General features: G+C 44.3%; 2 protein-coding genes across 3 annotated transcripts; both read left to right on the forward strand.

Moving 5' to 3' along the window:
• The first annotated feature begins 13 nt into the window (after window positions 1-13).
• LOC136432274 (tubulin-specific chaperone C-like) lies at window positions 14-2745 on the forward strand. The gene has a single exon (XM_066423435.1). The coding sequence runs from the start codon at window positions 46-48 to the stop codon at window positions 1084-1086; it is 1041 nt and encodes a 346-aa protein (XP_066279532.1). The 5' UTR covers window positions 14-45; the 3' UTR covers window positions 1087-2745.
• Window positions 2746-3313: 568 nt separating this feature from the next.
• LOC136432273 (peripherin-2-like) lies at window positions 3314-8512 on the forward strand. Of its 2 annotated transcripts, XM_066423434.1 has the most exons (7): window positions 3314-4627; window positions 4968-5084; window positions 6179-6319; window positions 6553-6734; window positions 7008-7251; window positions 7678-7855; window positions 8341-8512. In XM_066423434.1, exons 1-7 carry the CDS (start codon window positions 4505-4507, stop codon window positions 8352-8354), a joined length of 999 nt encoding a protein of 332 aa, XP_066279531.1. In that variant the 5' UTR covers window positions 3314-4504; the 3' UTR covers window positions 8355-8512. The 2 variants fall into 2 exon arrangements, with proteins under 2 accessions (XP_066279531.1, XP_066279530.1); XM_066423433.1 differs by lacking the exon at window positions 8341-8512 and having other exon boundaries at window positions 7678-8313.
• Window positions 8513-9476: the final 964 nt, after the last annotated feature.

Consider the following 9476-nt stretch of genomic DNA (forward strand, 5'->3'; position numbering starts at 1 on the left):
TAACCTATTAACCTAATCTGCGCATGCGCCCTACTCAAAACCAAAATGGCGGAATCAGAAGTCGTGATCGTTGGAGAGACGTGGGAAACCACAGATAATTCTCTCTACGAAGAGAAAAAAGGGGCCGTGGTGGACAAGATACAGAAGAGAGAGGAGGAATTAGCAGAAAAGAGAGAGAAAAGGCGTTTGGAGAAAGAAAAAACGTCAGCAGAAGACGAAACGTCTGACTTCTTCGCGACTACGTTCCGGAAAGAGAAATCCGCCATAGAAAAGCTAGTCGACGACTCAGACTCCACCCCTAAAGATGGACTTTCCGACCACTTCGACACGACCACAGTGGCCCTGCAGAAACTACAGAAGTTCGTGACGGATTCGACAAGTTTTCTACCGAGCTACGACGTTCGCCAAGCGCAGGAAACGATCGGCAACCTGCAAGCCGCCTTGAACGAGAAGAGAGAGCAGCTTCTCCCCAAGAAGAAATTTGCCTTCAAGAAAAAGAAGGAAGGAGCGAAAGGGCCCACAAAGAAAGCACCTAAGGTGGTCGCAGAGGTGAAACCTGGGCTGCAGATCGCGTCAGTTGTTCAGATAGAGTGTGGATTCGTTGATAAAGACTCTCAAACTCTGACCTTACAGCCGCAAGAGATCGAAAGCCAGGACGTCTCCCTGGCCCGTCTGACCAACTGTACGGTGAAGCTGTACGGTACAGCCGGGACCGTACACATCTCTAACGTCACCGGCTGCCGCATCTTCACCGGACCCGTCTCCAGATCTATTTTCGTGGACGACTGTAAGGACACTGTGTTGGTGATAGCCTGTCAACAACTACGAGTACACCACACTGCGGATACACAGTTCTACCTGCACGTCACCAGCCGCGGGATCATAGAGGACAGCACCCGGCTTCTGTTTGCCCCCTATAACTGGACGTATCCGGATATTGAGGAACACTACAAGAAGGCGGGACTAGACAGGGATAGAAATACATGGGACGATATAGATGATTTTAATTGGCTTGCCTCGGATGCACGTTCTCCGAACTGGGCTGTTATGAACGGGGAAGATAGGGTGGGAGGGTGGGAACCCTAACCGACTGGCTATCAGTCCATGCTGTTTACAGCAAGGTTGCTCTGTGTGAGTCCTATGGGCCCAGAATCTCTTACAGATTTTCTTTTTTACGTTTTCAGGCATTTGTAGCAATGTAATTTGCCCTTGAATCCCCTTTTGAGTGTTCACTATATGAACAAGAAATAGAGCTGTGTACCTAAACAAATTTTAGGTACAGGTACATGGGCTTAGTACAGGTCAGGACCTGAACCTGAACCTAAACTACTAAAGGATAAAAGCACATTTGAACTGGTATCTAATTTTATGAAAAAACAGATGAAAATTTGACTCCAGCCTTGCAAATGTGTTTTATTATATGTGCTGGAGTATAGTATAGATGTGGCTTTAGTGCACTGCCATGGTAATTTCATAGTAATTTTATCTGTCAAAGTGGCCATCCCCTGAGTCAGGCTTGACCTGATTAGTACCGGTCCAGTACCGGTCCAGCAGGGTTCAGGTATTTTGGACCTGTACCTAATTGATTGTACTGGTACTGTATCGGTAGGTACACAGGTACACAGCTCTAACAAGAAATATTAATGCCTTCAAGTACCAGACTTATCAACCTAGAACTATCGTAGAGTGGAACTTGGGCATCCTAATAGATGGTTTAAACCATACATCACTTAGATATGCAAAGGTATGTCAGGTCGTTAAGGTGTTATATAACCAGCTGCTGCCGCACCGCGTGCCTGCAAAGCTTGTGTGTTATGCTGAAGGGCGGTTATACCAGCTATATAGATACAGATACAGATAGGATGAATGATCACTCCTCTGTGGAAAGGGACCGTTATAGTTCTGACTTTTTTCACAGACATGTATCACAAGTGCAAGTTCACGCTCATAAATCTATGTGTGTATTAATTAATTTTTTTAATTCTATACAAATTGCTGTTTCTCAGTCTGCGGACTTGTTACCAAGAATTTACAGCATGATCTGCTATGTATGTAACACACCTATTTCATTTTAAGATATAACACAAGTCATACTAGGGTTTGATTTATAGAAGTGAGGACAGCGTAATTGATAAAATTCAATGGGAAGCACAAAACTGCCTTCATACAATTTCATGGGATAATCTGTTCTTACAAGTTTTCAATTGATTTGAAATGATTTAAATTTATTGAGGACATTTCTTGGACAGTATAGCTGAAAACAAGCCCTAAAATACACACTATAACAGAGTCGAAACACGACATGGCATCACAACCTCTCATCTTTTGTGTATTTACAAAGCACTTTGTTCTATGATTTTTACATTTGCACACTGTTACACATATTCTCTGTTTTTGTCCTGAGCTTTCAACATATACGGCCACAGCAAGTAAATTTTATGGATGACATCAGCGTGCTCATTCATTTTTGCCTGATGTTAGAAAACAAACAAGAAGTTTTGTTCCCTCCCAGAGATGGTCAACCTGACAAGAAAGTACTAAGAATGGGGAATATGTCACATGGTTGACTTGATTGTACTTCTAGTAACATAATCACATTAGTAGCCAGGAGTGTAGTTATAGAAGTGACACTAATGTGGTAGCCTCGAGTGTAGTTGTCAACTTGGTAAGTGATACTAGTCTACCACACCTAGTATCACTTTGTGCACTTCTTGATTACAGGAATAAAATAATTGTGATACCAACCATGTTTTGTCGCTTCCTTTGTAACAATATTTGTGGTGTCTAAATTGAAATTTGGGCTTAATTTTTTCGCCCTCTCACATTAAACTTGGAGTCTGCAGAGGATGTCATCCATAAAATTTACTTGTTATGGCTTAAAGACACCTTAGATATAGGAAGTGTTATAAACATATGCACATTTGGAGAGAACGTCTGAAATTGATGCGGTACGGCACAATTACCTTTCATGCACTTCGCCGCCGTGAAATTGAATTTCACGGTGGTTTCACCGTGTGGGCTTGTAGCAAAGCGAGCGTGATGCCATCAACAACTTAATCCAATTCTCCACCCAAATCAATCTGAAGCAATGTTTGTTACATGTTGATTCACCAGCTGTATATAAAAGAGCAGACTGGTGACTGCGGCGAGAGCTTGAACAGTGATTAAAACTAACACGTAGTAACTTGCGATTTTCCGTAACTATAAAGTATTTGTAAGACGATCACAGATAGTGACTATTAGATGCTATTAATGGTATTATTGATAACATGAAATCCTTATAACTTCAACCGCACGGTACCTTTAGCCGTCACATTTCTCGCCAGGCCTTTACATTGTTGTTTCCAGGATACAAAGTCTCCAAAAATATCGCATGCTTGGTTCAGTGACGTCACAGAAATACCACATACGTTTGGAGACTCTTGTAATATGGACTCGTTATGTCTTGAGAAGTTTTGTCTAGTTCTTTTGAAAAGCGCCCTCTGACGATTCGTCAAGCTTTGTTAATTTGCCTCGTCGGCGTTTTGTTGTTTTTTGTCGGGACTCGTCTCGTCACCTTCCACCTCGTCCTTAGTTGACAGGTTGAGAGTTTCGATGGTTGTTACAGATGAGTTAGTGACGACTACTGAAGGCACTGCCATGGCCAGGTAGGGTGTCGGGTCCTCCGGTCTGGCTGGACCTGTGGTAGCTTTACTCTCCGTGCAGCCCATGTGTCTTCAGAATGTCAGTGTCCCCACCAAGGACGATATGTATGAAGAGATGCAGTTCACAGAAGCCACCTGAAGTATTTTCAAACTTTCTTGTTAGACACCGCGTGGTGGTTCTTCGTTAAAACGCTTTTCTGGCTTACTGAATTTTACTTGGCGATTGATCAAATTTGGTCGCCTTCGCCCTGCGTCTACCAGCGGTTCTGCAAACTCCCTTTCAGCTGCAAATTCTTTGTCAGTTGAAAAGCGTTTCTCACTCTCCGCACGTTTAATAGAATTGAAAAATTCTATCGCCCTGCGAAGCCCGAGGGTACTGCAGACTCACCACAGCCGCCGCTGAACTTCAAACTCCAACGATGATATCGTCGTCCTCTGTTATGATCCCAATCACCATTGTCTGACGTGGAATTCTGACGACACCGTCTGCATTGTCTCCCTGACCTTGATCAGCCTCGATCAAGGTCGTTCTGAAGGCTGGCCGGCAACAACAACAGCCCATGGAGACTGGAGCTGGACTATTTCTTCCCGTTTTTCCTTCTACTTGAACGTGAACTTGTTGGAAATTAATCACAACTTATGATGATTATTTCATTTCCATAACCAACGGGTAGGCGTCGTTCTACGCTCCTTATCCGTTGTTCGAACAAGTATTCTACCAATTCGAACAACAACTATTCGGGGGCGTTGTGATGTTGTTGACGTGACAACAAACGCGCGCACCTAACAACGATGACAGAAGATGCGTAGGCGGGGACCATCACGTCGCCATGGTCTTCTGACAACTGACAACCACCACCATGGTCTTCGTGATCAAGTTCACCGAGGAGAAACGTGTCCGCCTGGCCACCGTCCTGCAATGTTTCAACGCGATTTCTACGCTCTGTTCTCTTTTCTTAGTAGCAGGGGGTATCTTTATCAAGGTAACGTACGTGTAGGGTTAACGTTAACGTGTCAAAAACATTTTTCCTACATTTTGGGTACTCTGTACTTTGAGTATCCTTGTGTGTCTTTTTTTATGGCTTTTACGTTACCCAAGCTGTGTTCCGGGTTTTTTTGCACGCGTGCTTGTTTGTCTGTTTGTTTGTTTGCTTTGTTAATTTTTCCCTGTACGCCGTAGAACGCACGAAACGCCCAAAAAAGCATGACAAAAATTACAAGCGTCCGATCATATTACCCTAGATCCCAAAGGTAAAGCTCTCTAATCCCCACCACAATTTTGTGATTGAAAGTTCCATGATCCACAATCCCATCTCTCCGCAGGCCAGAGTCGAAGATAAAGTGGCCCTGATTGAAAGCTATGGCAGCGTGGACGGTCTCTGTTACACACTCATCGTCTTCGGACTGTTAGGAGTGGGGCTGAACCTGTTCGGGATAAAGGTAGGGAACTTCCTATGGTCACATTCGTCGCACCACAGGTTTATGACAACGGATTTTGGGCATTCAAGGATGTGTCGTACAAGATACACTTCCATAACATGTTGTCTTACGTAGTTCCTTGATCGGTGTTTTGTTTATTCTGAAGAGCGAGACTGACTGTGCATTAATGAATGACCTTGTCACATTTTTCCATGTCTGTGCGTTTTGACCGAGCTCAGAGGCCCAACGGGATGACGAGAATTGATGTCACCAAGCGGTTACACTAAAAAGTCTTATCTTTTATCTTTGTCTTCCTACTTCAAGTGTTCAAGTTACAATCAGAAGTATGATTATTTGTCTCCTCATCTCTTCACTCAAATATTAAACAGAAAAAGTCATCTGAGGTGAGTGCAGTTAAGATTAGAATATTCCACAAGTTCGAAAGAACACAAGCAAGTGTACAATAGAACAAACGTGATTTAGGCCCAATTTACACTTGTTCTGTGAAACTATAGTACTATACATCGTAGTCTATTTCTGTAGTACACTACAAATTCACGTCCGCTTTACACTTAAATCTTAATGACAGGAAGCCCTGTGGGAACACCCGCTGTTCCCCGATTGCCATGAAACTGTAGTGACCTATTGTGACCTCTGAAAAATCGCGGGAGGGAATTTCAGCACGGTTTTTATTTGTGAAAAGGTAGGGGTTTTATCTGATGCGAAATACCAAGGAAATGGGCCCGACCGCTCTGTTTTACTGTGAAAACTAGAGAATGACCGCAGATGACCCGAAATAGAACACGCTTTTAGTTCGACTTACGTCAGATCGAACATGGTTGTTGCCCTCGAAGTTTACTTCAGTTTCGCTTTACACCCGGTTCGAAGTCTCGCAGAGCCTCCGCCGAAGTGTAACTCGGGGGGTGCAGTAAACTGCTGTAGTAGACTACGCTTTATTTCTTTTTACACCCAGAAAAAAGCTGTAGTCTACTACAGAAGTAGACTACGATGTGTAGAACTACAGTTAAAAGAACGAGTGTAAACTGGGCCTAAGTGTTTCATGAGTCAACATTGTCGCTCGGTTTATAATAATTACGTCTTCTTTTTCCTAATAGGTCAGCTCTGACTCGAAGGATCCTGAGACGCGGTCCAAAGGAATGGTGATGCTGCTCTACATGGGACTCACAGCTCTGTACTGCCTCCTAGTGTTCTGCGCAGGAATTACAACGTTTGCACACAAGATGCACCTGCGACATGTAAGGGCCCGGTCACCTTCTTCGTACGAGAGGTTCTTTAACGACGGCAAAAAAGAGAGCATTCTTATGAGAGTCTTTTCTGTAGAACATTAAGCTGTCTTGTGACATATTTTCTACAACAAGTGATCAATTGACACATGTAAGAAGAAGAAGAAGAAGATGTACTACAGTCAAACAAGAGATGCAAGACATAAGAGTAACTTGATATTTCTTTTTAACTCATCTTACTACAGGCTTTTGACAAGGGCATCACCGGAGCCATGAACAAATACCAGTACGGCGGATATCTCAAGGCAGAACTGGACCTGCTACAGATGCAGTACCGCTGCTGCGGGTCGGAAGGGCCGGAAGACTGGTTCAGAATACAGTGGATCAACAAGAAGTATCTCAACCGCGACTCTCCTCGAATTATTTCGTACGTGCATTTTATATTGTTGCTCTTATTTTCTTGATATTCGACAAGCATCTTATATTCAATCATTGTTCATGTCTTGTTTTTCGAAACCTTACTTACGTTACTTGATTGTTCCACTGTAAATAAAATAAAAATTGCAAAAAAATTATTATAATTCGATTGATTCTGCTCCATAGTAGTAAGTTCTTTGTTACGTTTTGCAGCTCAGTTTGTAATTTTGCTTCAAGCCATCCTAGACTATACTCTCTTTATGCCTTTCTTTGCTTTGTTAAGGAAAATGACCGACGGCCGATATACGAACGCTGACGTTCCGTTCAGCTGTTGCAACATGCGGTACAACCGGCCCTGTATCCACCACTCCATCACCACCATAGGCCGGCACTACAACTTCCAGTACCGAGGGTCACAGAAACACATCATTTATCAGACGGGCTGCAAGGAGGCGCTCATGGCTTATTTCGGCGGACAGGTGCTGGAGACGGTTGGCGGAACCATCATGGTTATCTGGGTCTTTCAGGTAATTCGAATCTTAATGATAGCTATAGCTATGGCTTTTTACGTGCCGTTACAGTTGGTGATAGCAACCGCCATGTTAGTCTGGACAGAGCTAAGATGGGATTGTTCATTCATAGTTAGAGGATATACATATGAATCTACATTGTAGGGATGTTGAGGCAAAGGGAGAGCATTCCTTAGTCTCCAACAAACCTCACTGCGGTAAAAGTGGTAAAATTGGCCGATATTGGGAGAATATTTTGACAGAGAAGTTGGCAGGTTGGCAGGCCACAACAACACAGCGTCAACTTCAGCCAACATGGCGGACGTTCAATAACGTGATTTTCACGTGACTGCAACCTTTCAGTCATCCCCCCTGATTATCTTTTATTCCGTCATTGCTGTTAACAGCGCTGTTCATATTCCCCCTCCATATTCCCGCCCACAGTTGGCCGTGGCGTTCGGCGTTAGGTACCTCCAGACGGCCATCAAAAGCATCGACCCTGCCGACCCCACAGGCGACTCCGAGGGACACCTGCTGCCCCCGGGGCAGAAAGCTAAAGACACCGAAGGCGGGAACGCGAGCAAGAAAGGCAAAGAAAAGAAGCCGAAGACGAAGAAATTTGGTAAGATCAAGGGGAAATTTGGTAAGAACAAGGAGAAGCCTGTTCCCCCCGAGCCGGATTACGACCAGGTCCCTGTTGAGGAGCCTCTTGAGTGGACACTTGACCCCGCTGACAGCAGTTTTGATGACGAACCGGCCGCGGGAGAAGCCCCTCCCCCGCCGGCCGCCGGACAAGCCCCGCCCCCACCACCGCCGCCATAACAAATCTAACGTTGTTGAGACTCCGTACTCACAAATAAGCAAGAAAATATTCTTACTCGTTCAGAGCAATGGTTCTAAGCGTATGGATTGTTGTGAACAAATTGCACAAGCATTTCCGTGTCAACAGACGACTGTGAAGGGCGATTACATGAGTTGGAGAAGGAAAATAGACTACAAAAGAACGCTACATCAGTTGTATTGTGTAGTTTCTTGTATAGATACATACTATTTGATAGATGGTCTACTATTGTCCGAAAAACAGTAATCTAATGTTTCTGCTCGCAGGCAAAAAGAAATGAGGATGCAGTCGCTTCCAACCTCTCCGGGACCGCCGCCTCGCAGCTTTCGACAGAACTGCAGGTCTCGACCATAGCGGGCAAAATCGTGCATAGCCCGTGATACCATGGCCACGAGAATTCACCGGTCTCAAAATGTTAATTAAATTGTGAAGCCAATGTGCTTGTGGTGACCTTGTCGTGTATATAAGGTTATCCTGGTTGACAGAATACCACGACGACCCCCAATCAAGCGCAACAAAATTAATCAAATTATGTGATTTACCCTTCAGATATTCAAGGTCTGCAAAAGCAATCATTGCGCAGTTCTGGTGGTGGAAGGTTATCGTAGCGGACAGGACGAATAGGGGAGGGTCTGGGGGACGTACCTGTTGGGGGATCAATCTAGTGTGACTCCATCACCATAGACTCAAAAAAACAAATTAATTAATCTAACTTGACGAATCTCCACACACCACAGCATCCGTCATTGACTTGTCCAGAGCTCCAGTCCCAATGTGCCATGCAGGCGTTTGTTTTGAAACAAGGCTCGAAAGCCGCTCACGATAACATGTTTTGCTTTCATTTTTGATCATTTCTAGTCATGATTTGTCATGTTATAGTCTCAATATGATGGAGAGCTGCGTTCCTCAGAGGGCGAACACTTGTCAGCTTTCAGCTTTGTAGATTCCCTGATGGGTGGTTAAGGGGAGAATGATGATGACGGCGTGTCCACAGGGTGCCACATCTATTTCTAGGCTTCCCGCGTGTTTCAACAGTATTTTCGACCACCGACGTCTAACTACCCTCGTCATTGGTCCATCTGTCCATCATTCTCTCAGATGTCGTAACGATCCACGTATGATTGGTCCAGAAATATGCCTCATGTACCACCTAGTCCCAGTGGTTTTATATCTGACAGCGTTTGGCACTGGCTGGGAAAATTATGAGTCTAGAGTCAACAACATTATCATCTTAGTAAGAAAAAAAACGTGTAAAGGCTTGGCCACGTCTTACGACAGGTTTAAGACAGTAAAATCGGGGCAACTTTGATACAGTTGTAAATATTACAGTATATTGTGCACCACTCGGCCTTAGATGCTTGTCGACGGTTGGCTCTGTCATCGCCTCCACAGAAATGGAATA

This window comes from Branchiostoma lanceolatum, chromosome 4, assembly GCF_035083965.1.
Source record: "Branchiostoma lanceolatum isolate klBraLanc5 chromosome 4, klBraLanc5.hap2, whole genome shotgun sequence".
Classification (NCBI taxonomy): Eukaryota; Metazoa; Chordata; class Leptocardii; order Amphioxiformes; family Branchiostomatidae; genus Branchiostoma; species Branchiostoma lanceolatum.